The 21,114-nt window shown below is 38.0% G+C and overlaps 1 protein-coding gene across 9 annotated transcripts in view; it reads right to left on the bottom strand.

Moving 5' to 3' along the window:
- The window catches only part of RALGAPA2 (Ral GTPase activating protein catalytic subunit alpha 2), a 334,286-nt gene that overhangs the window by 180,742 nt on the left and 132,430 nt on the right, over window positions 1-21,114 (bottom strand). For all 9 annotated transcript variants that reach the window (XM_058563323.1, XM_058563324.1, XM_058563325.1 and 6 more), the window contains 4 exons: window positions 18,343-18,480; window positions 16,714-16,811; window positions 11,011-11,101; window positions 9,160-9,336 (listed from right to left, as the gene is read on the bottom strand). In XM_058563323.1, coding sequence (XP_058419306.1) covers window positions 9,160-9,336; window positions 11,011-11,101; window positions 16,714-16,811; window positions 18,343-18,480 — 504 coding nt within the window. The remainder of the gene's footprint in view (window positions 1-9,159; window positions 9,337-11,010; window positions 11,102-16,713; window positions 16,812-18,342; window positions 18,481-21,114) is intronic.

Consider the following 21,114-nt stretch of genomic DNA (forward strand, 5'->3'; position numbering starts at 1 on the left):
TGGGTATAATTGGTTTACAATAAATTTTATCCTTTTTAGATTCAAGGAGTTTTAAGAAGTGTATACAGTCATGTAACTGCCACGATAATAGAGACATGGAACAGCCTCATCACTCCAAAAGTGCCCCTTTATAGTGAGTCCCCTCTCCCTACTCTCTGCTCCTGGCAACCACCGCTGTTTTCTGTCCCTATAGTTTTGCCTTTTCCAGAAGGTCATATAAATGAAATCCTACAGTGTAGCCTCTCTGTCTGATTTCTTTCACTTATCACAACGCATTTGAGATTTATCCATGTGGTTGGATGTATCAGTCTGTTCCTTCTTATTTCAGATCAATATTCTGTTTTGTGGATGTATCATAGTTTGTTTAACTATTCACCTGCTGAAGGACCTATGGATAGTTTCCTGTTTCGGGTGATTATAAATAAAGCTAACATAAACAGTCATTTGTAGGTTTTTGCGTGAATATATGTTTACACTTCTCTTTTTTAAGACCAGAATCATAAAATGGCATACATCATTTCTTTGCTTATTCCTTCCTTTTAGTAAACCATATCCTACTAGTGGCTGCCTGAGAGAGGGGCATGTTCTTACACATCTGCAAGTGTTTGTTCCCTGACTTGTGATTCCTAGTTTGGTTGGGTATACAATTCTGTGTTGGAAATGCTTTGATCCACTTCCCTATAGTTTCCTTCGTAATTTTAAAGTCAGCAGCATTCTGATGCTTGAAATATTTTAATAAAAAATTATTAACTTTGGAAAATTTTAGTATCCTCTTTTTACACCTAGTATTCTGAAACCTCTTGATGTGCTTGGTATTATCTATTTTCAGCCACTGTGTTTGGCATTCATTAGGTCCTTTCAATAGCAGTACTAATGTTCTTCAGTTCTTCTCGTCTTTCCAATCCATCCATTAACTTGATTTTATTTCTGTCATATTTTTAATATCCAAAAGCTCTTTCTTGTTCTCTCAGCCTATTTTTATATTCTTGGTCCCTTTTATGAATGCAATATAATTTTCTCTCTCTAAAGATATTAGTAGCTTTTTAAAATTTTATTTCTTCCTGCAGTCTCTTCTTTTAAGATGTGCTCCACCCTAGCCCATCTCCATATTCTTATATTTGCCTCATATTTTCATATTAGGTGTCTTCTTCAAATGGCTGGGGATCCTTGGCTATCTGTTCATATTTAAGAATGGTCCACAAAAGAGATGAATGGAAGCTTAGTCCACAGGCATGGTCTGTGGGAAGTTTCATCATATTCTTAGAGAACCTCAGACACACATATCTTTAGGGTTTTTTTTCTAGAACTCAAATTCCAGGAAAAAGACTTGATCCTGCTCAGAGAATATGCAAACTCTTATTTAGTCCCTTTGTTTTCAAGACAGCACCTCTACATTCAGCTGACAAACAATCCAGCTGACTTGCCAATCCTCCTCCCTTTTTTTCCTTTCCCAAAGCCCCAGTAGATAGTTGTATGTCATAGTTGCATATCCTTCTAGTTGCTGTATGTGGGATGCAGCCTCAGCATGGCCGGAGAAGCGGTGAATCCAAACTCAGGCCGCCAGTAGCAGAGGGTGCGCACTTAACCACTAAGCTACGGAGCCGGCCCCAAGTGTTCTCTATTCTAATATTTTTTCTGCTTAACTCATCAATTAATGAGAGTTAATATTAAAATTTCCTACTGTGAGTATGGTTTTACCAGTAGTTCCTTATAATTCTGTCAAATTTTGCTGCATATATCTGGATGTTTTCAAGTTCATATAAATTCAGAATTACTGCTTCACTAATAAATGATTTTGCTTTGAAGTTATGTGACTAACATACATATAGGTAGACCAGTGGTCTCTCTTTCTTTCTTCATATCTATCAATGTTTTTATTTACTCATTTAGGATCTCCCTGTACATAATGTATTAGTGGTACCCCTTGTAAACATCATATGGCTGGATTTTATTTTTTCAATCTAAATTAAGAGTTTCTGATTTTAACTGCAAGTTTAAATTGTTTATATTTATTGTAGTTGCTGATTTATTTGATTTTATTTCTAACATCTTACTTTAGGCTTTCTGTTTAAGTCACCTTTGCTTTGCTTCTCTTTTGAATCTCTGGAGGGAGTTTAAAGAGTTGTGTCCCACCTCCACCACTAATCCCCTTTCTCTATTGTCTTACGCCCTTTGTTATTAACATAATCATTCCCAAAGTTCTATTCTTCACACCATAGAAATATAGACTGGTTTCTAGGCAATTACTAACCTCCACTGAGTGTCATTTTGAGTATATATGTTGTTGGTGTTTTTAAGGCCTAATCAAAGAAATTGAAGTACAATCTATGGAAATGAGGAACTCAAGTCGAGGAATGAGAGGAGCCAACAAGGAGCAAGAAGGAGTGAATCTGAGAAGGAGCCAAGGCAGATCCAAGAATGGTTCTGTATCTTTCCAACACTGCACCCACCACAGCTGCTAAAAGCTTTTATATTAGTTATGGAAAGACCCCAAGACACTGAAACAAAGGATTTAATAAGGATGGCACATGGTGTCATGGAAAGGCCTTCCCAAATACAGGAGCACCGTTCCTTGCTAGAGGAAAGCACATCTGTATTTCCCACATAAGTATCATGTAATCAATTGAGGAGAAATTAAAATGTGCAGATATAATCCGAGCTGGAATTCCTACACACTGTGCCTGAAAGACAAGAGGTATAGAGAACAAAAGCTTAATTATGGGCCTTCTGGGTTCTCTGACTTTTATCAAGCCTCAGAAGAGTGACTCATCCTCCTAATGTTTGATCTGTAAAATGAGTGCAGTATTGAGCATCTGTCAGTCTGAGAAGGTATGCTGAAGCTTTAAAGAACGCTTATAAATCAACATAAGCCCTCAACTATAATATGGCATTTATTTTCCTCATAAAGAATGCCATGATATGGGGCCGGCCCTGTGGCTTAGCGGTTAAGTGTGCACGCTCCGCTACTGGCGGTCCGGGTTCGGATCCCGGGCGTGCACCGACGCACCACTTCTCCGGCCATGCTGAGGCCGCATCTCACATACAGCAACTAGAAGGATGTGCAACTATGACGTACAACTATCTACTGGGGCTTTGGAGGAAAAAAAATGAGGAAGGTTGGCAATAGATGTTAGCACAGAGCTGGTCTTCCTCGGCAAAAAGAGGAGGATTAGCATGGATGTTAGCTCAGGGCTGACCTTCCTCACACAAAAATAAAAATAAAAATAAAAATAAAAAATAAATAAATATCCCTCTGTAAAAAAAAAAAAGAATGCCATGATGTCATTAACCCTTGGAGGGGTAAAAAAAATGTAAGGGGATTAGATGATTAACAGCTTTGTTTCATCCCCTACTCCCACCCCCCGAAAAGCAGCCATCCAAAATAGAGATCAGCCCCCAGTGTTCCAATCATGCTGGAACTTTGCTTGAGTAACAACTCCAAGTAAATGTAGGCCAGGTACCTCAGCACTTGCACCTCGTTACCTGCCAACTAATACGTTCTCAGTTATGCAAGGATCCTATGTAGAAAATGTTTCAATACTGCTTTGCTCTCAGAAAAATTTATACCTCAATGATAAAATCCTAGGTAACATCCTTCATCACATTATCAAAATATGTTGAGTCCTTTAGAAGTATATGAAACGATTGCATGCTCAGTATTACTGTGGAAAAAATTTTTTAATGAGTTGAATATTTTTGCCCAAAATTATTCCACTCATGGCATACGTAACAGAACAGATGCTGACATTTTACATGTAGATGGCTCCTCAGTGAAGCAGCACTTAATTAAAAGAAGAGGTTTGAGAGATTTCAGAAAATTTCATGTTCACTCTAAAAATACCAAATATTTAGTTTATTTTCTTTTTCATGAGCAAGCTAGTATGCTAGCCTAGTATCTCTTCATTTCATTATTACTAAACGCTACAGGGGCATTTAAAAATTTTTTATTAAAGTGGGAAGTCTTGCAAACAAGTAAAATTATATCATCTTTCTCAAAACACATACATGATTTTAACAGAGCAATATGAAGTTTAGAATATTGCAAATATGCAAAGGATTTTAGCCATGAAATAAGTCTTAGTAACCGGTAAAACAGGCACTTATGACCAAATGGCAATTTCACATGGCTGCAATTTTATGTACGTTTGGTAGAACGTTGAAGAAACATAGCCAGCACTTTGGAAATGAACTCTAAACAAAAGGCACAAACCCAAAAGCCCAGCTGAAACACCTTAATTCTGGGACCAGAAAAAGCAGGTCTATACTTTGGTGGTGGAAGTGGAGACACAGCAGGGTGGCGTTCTATTGATCACCACTATGGCCTGACTCTCCTCTCCTCCCTCATCTGCTTGTCAGGGACACATGGTGCTCATTTTAAAGATTTCAGAAGGTGAGCAACCAACCCCATGGTAGTTATCATTGTTATTTTTCTTTATAATATTTCATGTCTTCAAAGCAGATGAAAGCCTTCAAAGCCTGGTGAAAATGCCAACAACACGTGCAATGGCAGAGAACCCTGACAAATCAGTGCTGCAAAACAGTTTTGGCGGCAGGTAACAGTGAATGCAATTCACATACACAGCTATAATTAAAAGCAGAAGTAGTAAAAGGATTTCTATAACAACCTTTGGAGGTAGGGCTGTGATAAATATACTAAATAAAAGAGATTGTGAAATTGAGTCTTATGTATTTTTTATTTAAAAAAGGTTAAAATTTATTGTTGTTTTTAGCTAAATAAAACAATAGCCTGCAGCTTAAAGCTTATTCATTCATTGATTCAAGTATTTACTGAATGTTCCTCTTCTGCCATGCACTGCTCTAGGAGCCAAGCATCATCTGGGAACACAAATAACCACAACCCCCTACCCCTCAAGCTTATATTCCAGTGGTGGAATACCATTGACCGTCTCCTAACTAAACCAAAATGTTGGATACCACTTCTTACTGAACCTTACCTTAAAATGTATCACTGACCTGACAGGAACCTGGAAAGGAAAGAGCACCAAAAATAGGTTTTACCCTCCAGGGTTCTGCTAACCCATGGATTTTTAAAGTTCCTATGATAATGAAAAGAAAGTTTTAATTATGCTGAAGTTGAATTAACGATTGATACTTTTTTATGGTTAGCTTTGTATGTACGTGTGTGTCTCATTTTAAGAAAACTTTCCTTACTCCAAGTTCTTAGACATATTTTTAGAAGATATTTTCTTCCAAAAGTTTTTAAATTTTCCTTTTCATATTTAAGTGTTTTATCTATCTGGAATTGACTGTGGGCATGGTGTGAGGTAGGGATTCTATTTCATTTTTTTCCATATGGCTAAATACTTGTCCCATAGGCATATGTTGAACAGTACATTCTTTCCTTGTCAGATCTGGAATGCCACCTCTTTCATACATCACAATTCCATGCCTGTGTGGATTCAGCATGTATTTTATATTCCATTCCACTAGTCTATTTGTCTACCCCTGTGGTTAAAACTTTCCTTAAATAAACCTCATAGCACTTATCACATTATTTGTGGCTATTGGGATAAATGTTTTGTCTTCTATCCTCTTGGTAAGCTCTTAAGTCAATCGTGGCTATGACTTATCTTTTTATTTCTTATAGCATCAAAAATCAGTATTTCTAGATTGTAAGCTTATTCGCTAAATAAGAGATGAGGTCAGTAGCAATACTGATTCTTAGCCATAGAATGATAAATATTCCCCTCTGCAAAATCATTACCTCAACAGAACAAAATTTGTGCATGCATTAACTATATTTTCTTATTTTCTGTATTCTCTATGCCCTGGCATCTGGGGCCTCCCTGATCATGAAGGGACTGCCCCTCCCAGGGTTAGCCAATTCCTAGAGATAGCAAACAACTCACCAGGAAGTGTACCTTTCATATGCAAACCCACCAATCCACAGCTCATACCTCCCAACTACCTCCTTTATCTAGTTCTTACACATCAAACCAATACCCCACCCCTAAGCCCTAATCACGCCAGGGTCAGGTATCAGGCAACTAGGGATAGCACTTATCCTCCAGAGTCTGCTGAAATTATCCAAACTAGCCAATCCTAAATCTGCTTAGCCTGCCGTGCCTTGCCTTTCCCATGAAAATGACAACAAAGGCTGTTGTCCATGTTTTCCCCCCTCTCCTTCTGCCTCCTGACCAGCCCTGGTGCTTCCCCATGTGGTCTCCCTACATGGCATGGCATGCCCCTCTTTCTAGGGACCTGTAAGTACAAACTTCTTCCTTCATGACAATCATTTTCATGTCTGCATGTCTTGCCATATCTGATAAAGACAAACTCCAGGTACATTTTGAAACAATGCACAACAAATTTAGCTGCTACTTTCAGCAAACATGAAGTGATTTAAATGAGAAAGCAAATATAAAACTAAACTGTGAGCTTGCTAGTGATGAAAGAATTTAAGATTTTAGAAGCAGTTTATTATTCCAACCATTTGATAATTGGTAGGATTAATGTATGAGAAACAGAGATATACTCAAATTATTTGATCATTCTCTTTGCATGTCCTAAAGATCAGGATCACATAAGTTTTATTTTGTACATTTATGAAGAAATTGTTCTCTTAACAACAGAAAGTTAAATTTAGAACTGTGATAATCCTTAAACTTTATCATATTACAGTTTGTCCTTTTCACAGATGACAAGATGAACTATTGAACTGAGTGTACTGATTCTCTATACTAGTATTTCAAAGAAGAGCTAAGTATTTGGAGGAGTTAATCACAATATAGAGTGCATCATATAAAATTACCTCACACAAGTTTATTAAATTGAGCTGTCCCATGTGTACTCTGAAATGGGATCAAAACTAATCCTTCCAAAGGACAGACAAAAGAAGTAATCGCTGAATTTTCTTTCTTTTCAATAAAAATAATTAAAACTAGTTCTTGTTTAAGCAAATTCAACTTATTAAAAATTCAGTATTGCCTTTGATAGTACCACGATGATGATTCCCCTTGGATATGCTATATATTGGATCCAAAGAAGCCACTTGTTCCGTAAATGTATTAATGATTCTCAAAGAGTTTAAAGGGGTTGCAGTTGTAATTTTAACAGCAACATAGTAGAAAGGAGTAGACACAGCACTGCAATTGGAGTCAATACACTTTGGAAGCCAGTTCCTACTCTGGCACTTACTTTCTAGTTAAACTACATGATTTCTCTGGGTCTTAGTTTCTCCTTCTCTAAAGGAGAATTTGTAAGACTTGGCCTGTTTACCACATAGAATCTAAGAGGATGCCTCAAAGCTCTTTGTAAACTGTTAAATCCCTTATAAATTACAGTATTATTATTCAAAATCATTATACATATAAAGAATTTTAAATCATTTTTAAAAGACCCAAATATTTGAGAAGCACAAATTGCTACACAATTATTTATAAAACTAAGCACATGATTTTGTTAATCATTTTCTCATTGACTTTGCAAGGCTTCTACCATTGGCAGATTTGAATACATAGACCAAAAAATCTCCACTTTTGGTCTTTTAAAGATGGTACTATAAAGGCAATACATTATTCACTTACAGCTAACTGGTTTGTTTTTCCTGTTTATTATTCTATTCTTAATTAAAATACACACACATTAAGATCATGCTTCTTGGTCTTATCTATCTCATAGATAAAACATTTTACCTAACACCATTTTTCTATGTAAATTTACAAAGTTTTAATGTTGCTCCATCAGGAATTTCCAAAAACATCAGAGACTGGTTAAATTTTATATCATAATTAATAGAAACCAAAGTTTGCTTGGTTAAAAAAAAAACTAAGGTAAAATTTTAGACTTTATTTATAGTTTAAAAACGATTTTTAGCATTTCAATAATACTATTTACTCAACATGTGCTTTCTAGTTTGTTCTTTTCATAAAAGATATCCATAGGTAAGCATGAATATGGCGGACCAGGAAGGACTTGGCTGTGGTCAGCATTTCCCACACTGAGTTCCTCAGAACACTAGTCTCTCCCGACAATTATCAAAACAAAGCAAAACAAAAAACCAACTCTCTTTGGTGCTCCCACTCTCATCAGCCCTGTCACACAGGTGAGGGAACTGAGCCTTTGAGAGGTTCACTTACCCAGGGACACACAATATGCGTGTGTACGTGTGTGCATGTAAAGAGCTAAAACTGCAGAGCGCTTCCTCACACACTGTTTGGTGCATTTGACTCATATGTTCACTCATTATTCCCCCAACAACTCTTTAATAGAGACTATTAGTATTCCCATTTTCTAAAAAAAAGAAATAGAACAGAGAGATTACTGGCTCAAGGCCACCCAGCAATTCCTTGGCAGAGCCCGGATGCAGACCCAGAAAGTTTGGCTCTTTAGTCCATTCACATATCTTAGAAATACAATACTCAGGGGGAAAAAATTGCAAAAAATACAAAACATTTTTGTATTTGTAAAAAATAGTTGTAAAAAATATAATGACATTTTTTAAAAATTTAAAACCAAAATTAAATGATATATTATTTGAGGACACAGATATATATGGTAAAACTATAAAGAAAGCAAGGGAATTATTATATAAAAAATTAGGGATAAGGTCACAGGGTGATGGGAGAAGGAAAGGGATTTAAGGGGCTTTAGAGAACCACACGAGTTTGGGAGCTGTTCTATTTCTTAATTTGGGTAGTAGGCTCACTGATGGTCACTTGATTATTATAGTCCATAACTTACATATATGTCACAACTTATGCTGTATCTGTCAAATATTTTATAGTAAAAATTAAAGAAAACATTAATAAGCTATTCACACTCTTTAACTTATCCTGGATTTACGATACATGTAAGTTGGGTAAATCACTCTTCTCTGTTTCCAGAGTAAAGCAAATTTGGTCAGGGATGGCAAAAGGCTTGGCATGAATATCATCACCTCCTTCCATGACGGACAGTGCTTGCTGGCATGGCATGCTTCCTTCCACATCTGGCCACTGTTTTAGAACCCTCTCCACGCAGGACTCTGAGAATTCACAACTGATTATGAACAAGTGGTTGGGGCTGCCACACCAATTTGGTTGGAGGTGGCACCTCCATCATCATTGTGCTAAAGGATCCCTGGAGTTCTAGCAACTGGGAAACTCTGGGATTTCCCAACTGTTAACGCTGGTACCTCTTTTTCAAATACGCAGTTACCTGTTAGGTTTGAAGCATCAGTGGGACTCAGTTGTAACCAATGGCGGGCATCAGAGTCAGCTACAACATCTGTGGGAGTGCTCAGTTCCGGGTCGTCCTCATAGGTCTGCCATGCACTCATGGACAGCTCTGCCTCACCATTATAGCCCAGAGCTGTGTCACTGCTGACACTTTCACCTGGCACAATGGAAGAACCAAAGTCTGAGATAACTAATAGCTGGGGATCAGAATGTTCACAATTACCAATACACAGTAACTAAACAGCTGACAACACAGCAGGAATCATTCAGGGATAGGGGCTCAAAAGGAAAAAGAAAGTTTGGCTCTGTAGTCCATTCACATATCTTAGAAGTACAATACTCAGGGGAAAAAAGTTGCACAAAATACAAAATATGACATTTTTTAAAAGTTTAAAACCAAAATTAAAGGATATATTATTTAAGGACACAGGTATATATGGTAAAACTATAAAGAAATCAAGGGAATTATTGTATTAAAAAATTGGGGATAAGATCACAGAACGATGGGAAAAGGAAAGGGATTAAGCCCCTGTGTGGGGCTCTTGGTCAATGAAACAAAGCTTTCAAGCACAGGGTATTAATAGTCATTATGAGCTCCACTACACATCACTCAGGCGGCATTCTTTTCAAGGGGTCTTCAACTCAGCTATCCGGTATACCCAAAAGATTACATCAAGTCCTTAAATTTTCTACTGCAACTTATTCAACTACAAAATGGGGATGGGTGGAGGAAGAGAGTGGGAATTGATTCCATTGCAAATGCAAGTTTATTCTGCTGGCTAGAAGAGTCTAAGGATGCTTTATTCCTTGAGCTTGATGTCTAGACCCAAACCTAGGGTCAATCACCCAGGATCACTAGGGGATGAAGTGTCCCACCACAGAAGATATTCTCCAATAGAAATTCTCTACTTTAAACACTAAAAAGTTCTAATTTCTCTTAATACAATGATGCTTTAAAGGCTATTAAGCCTTTTAGGCTAGTTAGTCTGACACAAAACAGACCTAGCCAGTGTGCTCCTCAAAGTCTCCTGTCTACTTCATAATAATTCCACGTGTCTCCCCTTTCTGTCTGCTCACTGTCCCAGCTGCTCTTTCTATCTGCTGGTGACAGTCCCCAGCCTTGCTACTTCTAATCTCTTGTCCTCTCTCCACTCACAAACAACTGACAGTTGTCCCAGCCACCAGATAAACTGAAAGTTGTCCCAGTAATCAACCTGTTAGGTCCCTAACTTCATCTGGCACAGAACTCTAAGCCAACACGGTCTGAAGGTGGAGCCTAAGAGGAGCTCCTCTGTGCTCCACGAAGAACCATCCTAGATCTGCAGGAGTTGTTTACTATGCTACTCTGAGAAGGAGGTGGCCAGGCACCTGACATCAGGGAAGCAGAGTATTAGGGCTACATTTTGCAGTATATATGATAATGTGTCACAGGATTCCAATCAAATTTCATTTTTTAAATATTTATACTATTGACTTCAACGTACTTCTAAGGCTTTTTGTTGCTAGCCTGTGAGAACTTTCTGGGGAAGATCATTTTCCTTCTGAGTCTGTCTACTCACCCAGCCATCAGCCTTGGTTGTGCCTCTCACCTGGAGAAAGGCCCAGGGGTGGAAAGACAGGCCTCTAAGGTATAGGTGACTGACTGGAACTGTTCTATTGTATGTGTGGACTAACCATCTATCAATCCTGGGATTCCAGGAATAAAAATGTCCCATTTTACAACCATGTCTCTTCAGATGCTAAGATATCATTCAAGTCAGAAAGTAAAAAGAAAACAAAATACATGAACTCTGAAGTTGGATGAATACAGATCACATTTCCTGGAACTTACTCTTCTGTCTTTCCCTACATTTTCCTTGCGTCTGCTGCAAATCATCTTTTAAATCCAATTCAGCAGGGCTGCTGCTTCTTCGAACTAAGCTCTTTAGACAAAAAGAAATATTACATATGTTACAGGAAAGTTTTAATTTTAAAAGATTGTTAAGCTTCTAGTCCACATTTCTAAAGAAATAGAAACAAATAATCATAATAGCAACAAAAAACTGAATGACATTTTCCATTTGAAGGATATGTGTTCACAAATTACTATAATTGAATTATAAATTACTCAAGATCTGAAATTTATGGCTTCTACTTTCTCAACTGACATCCAATTAAATTGGTCTACTGACAAGGGATGCCAAATTATATGGAAATAATTTATTTTAAAGTTCTATTCCTTCTTCGGCTTGAGCACAGATATATAGTAAATGCAGGTCTCCAGAAGGTCCAAATTACCCACAAATGATGAGCGTGCTGGCAGGGAAGGTGTACACTCCACCCAGACTTCTAAAGGTCACTTAGGGCCTTCCTTGTTAAATGTGCAACAGACTTCCCTGAGCACTGCTCAATACTGGACCTTGTATTAAATACAGTGAATGAAAACACTTGGAGGCAATCTGCATCCTCGAAAATTTATAACTTGCTTGGAGAAACAAAACATACACAAATTACACAAAATGATTACAGTGTACATAAGCAAAATATGCAAGTAAACTCTATAAGGTATGCAGAATAAAGTGTTACCTTAATTGGCTCACAGTTACAGGAGAGCTGTTCAAGAAGGCAACAGACATGAAGTGGTAGAGAGAAGGCAGGAGGGGATTCAAGGCAGGAAGCACTGAGTGGTTATCAGCAAGTTCTATGTGCAGGAAAAGAAGCTGATTATAGCAGGCCATGCAGGTAAAGGATAGTCAGGTAAAGAAGGAAAATGGTAAGAAGAAAATGCAGACCACCTTCTAAAAGAGGCAGCTGCCAGTGGACCTTCAACATCAGGCTTAGGGATTTCAACCCAATATTGACAAAATGAGCAACTGTGTGTTTCAGACAATAGCTTACTGTGATTAAAAAACATAACTAGAAAGATAAGTCTAGTAGTTATCTTTGGGACAGATTAGAGTTAAGAAGAAAATTCTATGGAACTGTTATGGTAATTCAGGGATAAGTAGATAAGGCTTTTTGATGGTGGAAAAGGAGAAGAAATGATAAGAAAATACTGCAGAAAGACAGACAACAGCTTTATAAGAGCTGTATATAGGAGTGGAAGAAAATTAAATCACAAAAGGATATGAATCTAGGGGACCATGAGAATGATGGTGACGAAGGAAGGAAGGAAGGATGAAAGGAAAGACAGTCAATGGACAAACAAACTTGAGAAAGTTTCTGATATTTTAATTTTCACCTTTGGGCTGAATATCCAAAGAGAATGCACCGTAAGTAGGCAAAAAAGTCCAGAACTAGTGAGATACAGGATACAGCCAGGAAGGCAGATGTAAATTTAAGGTCCTCCAGTGCAGAGTGTATAAAAACCATGGGATTCAGTGAGCCAACTAAAGAAATGAACGTTAAACAAGCAAATAAATGAAAAGGGGGGACCAAGCTGTATAATTAAAAGACAGAATAATTATTAAGCTAAAACACAGAAGTAGGTCACAAATAAAATATTTAGGGGGGCCAGCCTGGTGGCATAGTGATTAAGCTCTTGCACTCTGCTTTGGTGGCCTGGGGTTTGCAGGTTTGGACCCCAGGTGCGGACTTACACACTGCTCACCAAGCCATGCTGTTGTGGCAACCCACATACAAAAAACAGAGGAAGACTGGCAGAGATGTTAGCTTAGGGACAATCTTCCTCAAGCAAAAAGAAGACTGGCAATAGATGTTAGCTCAGAGCCAATCTTCCTCACCAAAAAAAATATATATATATACATTTAGAAGACTAAGACTAATTAAAAAAAAATTACCTCACACTAAAGAAGGAGATACATACACACATATATATATATATATATATATATAGTGTGATAATGGAAATATGCCCAGGATACTTCCTTAATTGAAAAGCAGAATGTGGCTCTTCTACTTCTGAGTATATGAGAGACGAAATACCCTCCAGCTACAGAACTAGATCCTACACAAAAATTTGAGGCTCACAGGAAGTAAAATAAACCTCCAAGTGATTCATACTCTCCCCTCCTCCCCAAAAGTGAGCAGAAACCAGGGCCATTGTAAGGGTAAATCTAATATTATCACTGCCAGTGGCAAAAGGACCGAGACCCCAGGATTAAAGTAGCACTCCATGGTTCCTGCAAGAAACAAATGCAAATGTTGTCCTGGTGAAACTCCATCACTTCAGACATCCAGGTTTTCTGTAGATTGAGATCAGCCAGCTAGGAACTCACAATCAAGGATTACCAAACACCAAAGGAAATAAATCACCATGCACAAGAGTCACAGAAACAACAAATTTCAGATTTAGACCCTCCCCAAGAATTTCAGACAATCAGATAAAGAATTCAGAATTTCAAATTGTGACTATTTCAAAGGAATAAAAGATGGGAACCACAAAAACGAGCAAGTAACAAGAGATTATTAGAAATTATAAGATATACTTGAAAAATGTTAACCTGAACTTTGCAAAAGGTACAACTGTTGAACTAAAAAACTCAACTGAATTATCAAATAGCAGGCTATCTATGAGTAAAGAGAGAATTATTGAATTGAATGAAAGACAGATCTGATACATTACAGAGAATGTACCCAGAGGGCGGAGGAGAATGGAAAATATGAAAGAGGGCTTAAGAGACATGGAAGACAGAATGAGGAAGTCTAAATATAGCTCTACTCAGAATCACAGAAGGAAAAAGCAGAGAGAAGGAAAAAGAAGCAATATTTGAAGAAATTATTACAAAGAATTTTCCAGAAACAATGGAAGAACAAGCATTCACAAATACATGTCACATAGGATATATAAAAAACGACAAATGTAAAAACCAAAAGAAAATGCACTTAAATATACTGTAGTGAAGCTGAAAGACAAAGACAACAGCAAGCAACAACAAACAGACAGGATGGACAAAACACTTCTCAATAGCAACAATGAAAGACAAAAGATAGTAGAAAAATACCTTCCATTTGAAGGGGGAGGAGAAGGGAGAAAGAAGTGGGGGAACTACTGTAATTAAGATGTTGTAGTACTGTCCAGAGAGACAAAGCAACCAACGAATCAAGATAAGAAGCACCAAAATAAAGCCTTACACATCTGGGAGACAGTATATATGACAAAAAGGTAGCATTTCAGATCAATGAAGGAAAAACGGATTCAATAAATGTGACCTAGGACAAGCGGTTATCCATGTGGGGAAAAAAATAAAATTGGATCCCTACCTCACTCCAGAAATAAGAATCAAATCTAGATGGATGAAAGACTTAAATGTGCAGAACAAAACTGAAACACTTATAAACATAAGGTAATATTTTTATCCCTGTAGAGTTGGTATTTTAAAATTTTCATAAAACCTAACCATAAAAAATGATTGATAATCAAGAATATCAAAATTAAGAACTTCTGTCATCAAAAGATACCATAGAGAAAGCGAAAATATAAGGCACACATTGGAAGAAGATATTTGCCGGAAACATAACCAAAATAGGATCAGTATTCAGACTATATAAAGAATTAGTACAAATAAAAGAGAAAAGACAAACAAATCAATAGGAAAATGGCAAAGACATCAGTAGGCATTTCACACATGAAACACACATGGTCAATCAACATGGAAAGATTTTCAAGTTTATTAGTAATCTGAGAAATGCAAAATAAAATGGGATCCCATTTTCACCCATGTGACTCATAATTTTTAAATCTGACAACAGAAAGTCTTGGCAAGAATGTGGATGAATGGGAACTCTTTACACATTGCTGGCAGAAATATAAGTCATGCAACCACTTTAGAAAACACATATTCTTTTGTAAAGAACAACATTCTTCTCTACTCTATGACTCATTAATTCCGTTCTTAGATAGCTACCATAGAGAAAACCTAAAACATGTAGATCTTGAAACACATACAAGAATGTACATACCTGCATTTTTAATAAAACAAAAATGAAAACTTGAAACTATCTAAATGTCCATCAAGAAGAGAATGGAAAAATAAATTGTGGTATATTCACAGTGGAATATCAAACAGCAGAGAAAATTTAATGAACTATGGCTACATGCCACAACGTGGATAAATCTTAAACACACACAACTGAGTGAACAAAGCAATAATATCACTTTCGTATAGTTTAAAAATAAGGAAAACTAAAGGATATATTGTTAGGAAATACACACATGTAGAGCAAAACTATAGAGCAAAGCAAGGATGTGATAAACACAAAGCCAACATAATGCTGCTCTCGGAGGGGACAAGGAAGGAAGTGAAAGGCCAAAGCAACAACACCGGAAACTTTCTAGTTCTAAGTGAATGATGGGTTTGTAGGTGTTTGTTTGATTGTTGAAAAATATACAAAAAACACATATATATACAGAATATACATATATATAAGCTAGTATATGGCCTTTTATTTTTATCTTTTTGTGTGTGAGGAAGATCAGCCCTGAGCTAACATCCATGCTAATCCTCCTCTTTTTGTTGAGGAAGACCGGCTCTGAGCTAACATCTATTGCCAATCCTCCTTTTTTTTTTTCCCCCACAGCCCCAGTAGATAGTTGTAGGTCACAGTTGCACATCCTTCTAGTTGCTGTATGTGGGACACAGCCTCAGCATGGCCAGAGAAGCGGTGCATTGGTGCGTGCCCAGGATCCAAACCTGGGCCGCCAGTATGGCACGCGCGCACCCAACTGCTAAGCCACAGGGCTGGCACTAGTATATGCCCTTTTAAAAAATAAAGGTGGAAGAAACTTAATACTGGTTATCTTCCAGTAGGGTGGAATGGGAAGAGGCTTTCTCTGTTTATTTTGTACCTTTCTGTGATGCTTGAGTTTTCTATTAACACATACTACATTTTTTAAAAATGAATAGGGGCCAGCCCCGTGGCACAGTGGTTAAGTTCAGTGCGCTCCACTTTGGCAGCCCGGGTTCACGGGTTCAGATCCCGGGCATGGACCTACACCACTCAGCAGCCATGCTGTGACGGCAACCCACATACAAAGTAGAGGAAGACTAGTACAGAAGTTATCTCAGGGTGAATCTTCCTCAGCATAAATAAATAAATAAATAAATAGGAGTTATCTTCCTGAATGAGTTATGGGCTATTTTTCAATTTTCTTATTTATACTTTCCATTTGTTTTAAAAAAAAAAAAAAAAAAAAAAAGCTATTTTACATTTTTAAAAAAAGAAACCATAACAGATCTTTGCAAAAGCTCACTTATCTAGCAAGTCATGTCAGGTAGAAGCTACTACCTAAAGCAATGTCACGAACAGGGAGTCTGAATGTGCATTTGACAGGCAAGGATACTTGCTTAAAAATACAGTGTCATGTACAGACCAGGTAGTAAATTCCATTTTCAATTTCTGTAATGTGACTGCAAGTTTACACAGAAAGCAAGTAAGACTTTAAAAGATCTCAAGGTCATTTAGGCCTATAACCCGTCTAAATGGAAAAAAATTTTAAAAGAAAGTATCACTGCCACTAATAAATGTATTTATTGTGCCAATAATTTAATGTTTATCTTGAATGACAAATGGATGCAGTTGGAAAATATCTTACTGTTATCCCCTCATGTTCTTTCTTCACATGTCCTTTCCTCTCTTGAACAGGCTTAGGCTCTGAAGAGCTTAGATTCTGTGCATGTTCTACCTTTTGACCTAGAGATTTGGGGAGAAAAATCGACAGAAGGAATATTTCAAATGGTAAAATTGGAAAAACATTTTTATATATAGGTAATTATTAAATTTAGATATCTTAAGATATGTAAAAATAGGAATTATGGACCTGACAAACTCGTAGCCTATGGGTCAAGTCTACTCCATAGACCTGGTCTCTGACCCAGAGAGAGCTTTTCAGAGATACTGAAATGCTATTCACTGTAGCCAATGGGTCCACTCAGCACATTATGTTGGCACAGGCGAGGGCAACAACATCTGTCCTGGGGGCTGTGGGGGAGGGATCTCAGAGGAAAGCTGCCTGAGTTAGCCAGCTGAGCTGACAGGAAAAGAGTGCAATAAGGCAGCTCAGTATTGCCTGAGCACAAAGACTGATGAGAGAGCACATGTCACCAGCATCGGTCATAAAAAACCGAGTATCGCCACAAAGCCTGCAAACATTAAAAAGATCATAAGAGGATTTTATGAATAATCTGGGGCCAATAAAATTTTTAAAAATATATGAACTGAACAAATTCCTAGAAAAATACAACTTATCCAAATCAAAACAAGAAAAGGAAAACCTGGACAGTCTTACAATGATTTTTAAATTTGAATGATATTTTAAAGTCTTCCTATATGAAAACTCCAGGCAACTAGTGGATTCTATCAAAGATTTAAGGGGAAAAAAAATCACAACAATCTTACAAAATCTTTTGTAGAAAAGTAAATCTTTCAGATAATACATTTCTCAAATTATTTGTTACTATATTTTCTTATTTCAAGAGGATTTCTAAGAGGGAATACTTCCCTATTCATTTGATGAGGAAGCATGACGTTGACATTAAGAACTATGAGATAACTTGTTGGTAAATAAGGTTGATTTATTTCTTACTTAACTCATGAAACTAAAACTCAATATGTTCATTGACACCAGACACAATTTAAACATGTGCTTTCATTGTAAAATACATTATTCACTGTTTACAGGTCTAATCATCTGCCTCTTTGCTCTCCAGGCCCTGTTGTTGCTGAAAGCTGTTGGAGAAACCGTGTAGATTAATGCTATTACAACTTGTAATTTTCAACCTCAGCAGAGTCTATAAGCTGCTAACAAACTTTTCCACGGGTCTGGTCAGCTTTCTGCTCTCACTGACAACTTGTATGGCTCCTCACAGCCCATTCCCACATCCTCCTCAACCTGCCACCCTACCTTCTTCCTAACTTGCTTGCTCCTCCTGACCTTGTGGCGTAACATTCTCTGCCTCCCGCCTCCTCTAACCGCTCTGAACTTCTTTCTAGTCCTCAAAGATGCCACACTTGGAAAAAAGTTCACATATGTATATATAATTTAGATAGACATATTAAAATAGTGAAAATATTTCATTGCCAGAAATCTATCCCTGCAATCAACTTAAAAAGTAAATTTCCTTGAAATAAATAGAGGTGGAATAAATGTAGACAGTAACACGGCATGCAGCTTCTTCCCAGCCAGAATCGATAGTGCTGTGCTGGTGACTGAAGCTCCTCATACCCTGAGAAGAGTCTGCGCAGAGGGGCTCAGTGACGTCAGGTGTGCTGCTGCTCCGGACAAGCTGATGCGGCGGCTCGGCCGCCAGGAGGCCAGACTCAACTGGAGGTGGGTTTCGTAGCTGCTGACACTCTTCCACTTCTGTGGGCATTAATACAAAACATGCATGGGCGAATTTCAAGATTTTAAAAAATAATTTCACCACATAAAACAACTTATTCTAAAACTGTGGTTTTAGATACTTTTTTCCACAAAAACTGGGCAGTAAGGTAATCTGCATTTACATCATAAAGTTTTCTACACTTGTTTACAGTAATATTCCACTCCAAAAACACATTTTCCTTTTAAGTTTTACAAAGCATTTTATTTTTCAATCAAAGTAAAGGAAAAAAAATAAGAGAAAAATCCACAGAAACGGTTGAGAACTGCAAAAGTCCTTTGGAATTTCAAGGACAGGCATGCCAAGGAAAGAGAGTTCAGGAGCTACAGGGATAGGTCATTTACATTTGAGGAGAGTGGAAAGTAGCACACACCCTACATAAAGAAGAAAAAAGGAAATGAGAATTTCAGCTCCACTATTCCTTTTTACAAATAAATGCACAACTGTCCAAATAAAATACTGTAATTATTTAATGGTTTATATCACCAAATGCAACGTTGAATTAGTCACTAAAGTATAAAAATGATCCACTGGTATTTTTAGAGAATCGATATGTATACATCATAAAATAGAAAACCATAGGTGAGTACTAACCACTGGATAATCTCGGCTAGCATTCTTACAGACTATATTCTCCTCGAGAGTGAGTTCCCTCCTAGCTCATTTCTAAACTTCACAGTCCATTCTAATCTCTAAAGACAACCCAAGGCACTGGAAGAATCATCCCACCCTCCCTCTCTAGAATCACAGCTTTGGGGTTGCATCATCTTTTGCCTGTTATTATATTGCCTCCTAACTGGTCACTGTCCCCCTTTTCTTGCCACCCTCAACCTATCCTCTATGTGGCCCCAGAGAGGTCCCTCTAAAGTCACGATCTGATTGTGCCACTCCTCTCCTGCCAAGGCCCTCCTTCACTGTACAGTCAGGCCCATGCTCCTCACAGTGAATACAGGCCTCTCTTTGATCTCACCCCACAGATGTGAGCCCCCCACAAGGAGCTCTCACCGACTTTAGTCTCAAGCAATCCTAGCCCACTTGGCACTTGCTGCTCTCTCCCTTCTACTGCTCACTCCTCTATGCTAACCTCAGACTTGTTCCCTCCCCGCCCCCTCCCAGGCTGCCTGGGCACCCCTCCTACAGGACTTGCCATGTGTGAACCTCACCGCTGCATCCCTCACCAGGCTCCACACTCACTCATGTAGTCATGAAATTTTACACCCATATGACTATAACATCATATTTTCCAAAAACTTTAATTAGCTAAAGTTTCACTCCTTCTAAGAAGAGACTGATCAAAATTCAGCCTGTATTATCCTACCTTGCAGTGTCACCCAATTCCTCACCCGCAATGAGACTCATCACTGTCAACATGCCACCCTCTGTTTAACTCTTTAATCCAAGCCACATGCCAAAGCACTGGCTCACCCTAACCAAGAAGTTGTATGTAGGAAGATTCTAAATATAATACACAGGATTTCAACAAAGAGTTGCTGCTTTATTTTTACTATCTAAATAAAAATCCCATTTTAAAGTACACTGATACAAGTTATAAGACGTCAAAAGTATGCAATCTATGTGACCCTTCATTTATAATTCAGAGTACTGAGCCATAGTCTAAATTTAGATACTAATGGGAAGCTGAACTTAAGGCAGGCCCAGGCAGCAAGAACAGACAGACCCACTAACGATCCCTCTTTCCCAGGTTGTCTTTGCTCTTCTCATCTCATGAATAGCCAAGAACTATTCATTTCCTCACAGAGGAACACAAGGCATATGTACATATTTGTGATCTATCTATTCATCAAAGCATAGACTAGGCCCTTTCCATACGTCTACTTCTAGGCTCTTCAGCATTAGGCAACAGAAGTCAGATAACACCATGGGGCCAGCCCCTTTCGGCTGTCTTCTTTCGTTGTTTATTCTAATTATGCAAGACACTGAAACATTCTGAGAAGAGTTTATATTTGTTAACTAACCTACTTTTTAATCCATTATCAGTAGAGGGAGCCCAAGAGCTTCCTAGTTCCCTAAAAAATAACTGGCCAGCGTCAATTTTTACGGATAGTGGGAAGAGTGGGTTTTATTCACTTAAACTTGATGCCAAAAACTGTTAGATGCTGGTTTCTGGGCTATGAGCAGAAACAAATAAGAGCTGGGCCAACACTGGCAGCATCTTTTTAAAGATAAAGAACATCGCCATCTGGTGGGATGCAATACAGCCACAGCATCATGGCTTCCAAATTTGAGTGTCCCCACTGGTCCTAGATACAACAGACAGACGAAGAGCCTGCCATCACCAGCTGGTCTGCCTTCCCAACAGGCTGGCCTAATGCAGCTTTAAGGCTTTGTTTTTGTAAAACTGTTGGTAGGGACTTCTCAGGTAGAGAAAGGCCAAGCTTGCAGAAATCACCGGAATAGGTGAGAGTGGGAGCATCTGTGATGAGGGTGGAGAGGAAGGGGGGAGTCAGGACGTCAAGTGTGCTGTTAGGGCTGCTGTGCTACTGATGCCCTGAGCTACTCCCGCAGTTGACTTACGTGATGCAGTGTGAAAAAAGAATTTTAAATTCTCCTTCTTCCACAATTTAAACCCAATTTCCTGATTTGTAGGTGTACAT

Source organism: Diceros bicornis, chromosome 19, assembly GCF_020826845.1.
Source record: "Diceros bicornis minor isolate mBicDic1 chromosome 19, mDicBic1.mat.cur, whole genome shotgun sequence".
NCBI classification, from domain to species: Eukaryota; Metazoa; Chordata; class Mammalia; order Perissodactyla; family Rhinocerotidae; genus Diceros; species Diceros bicornis.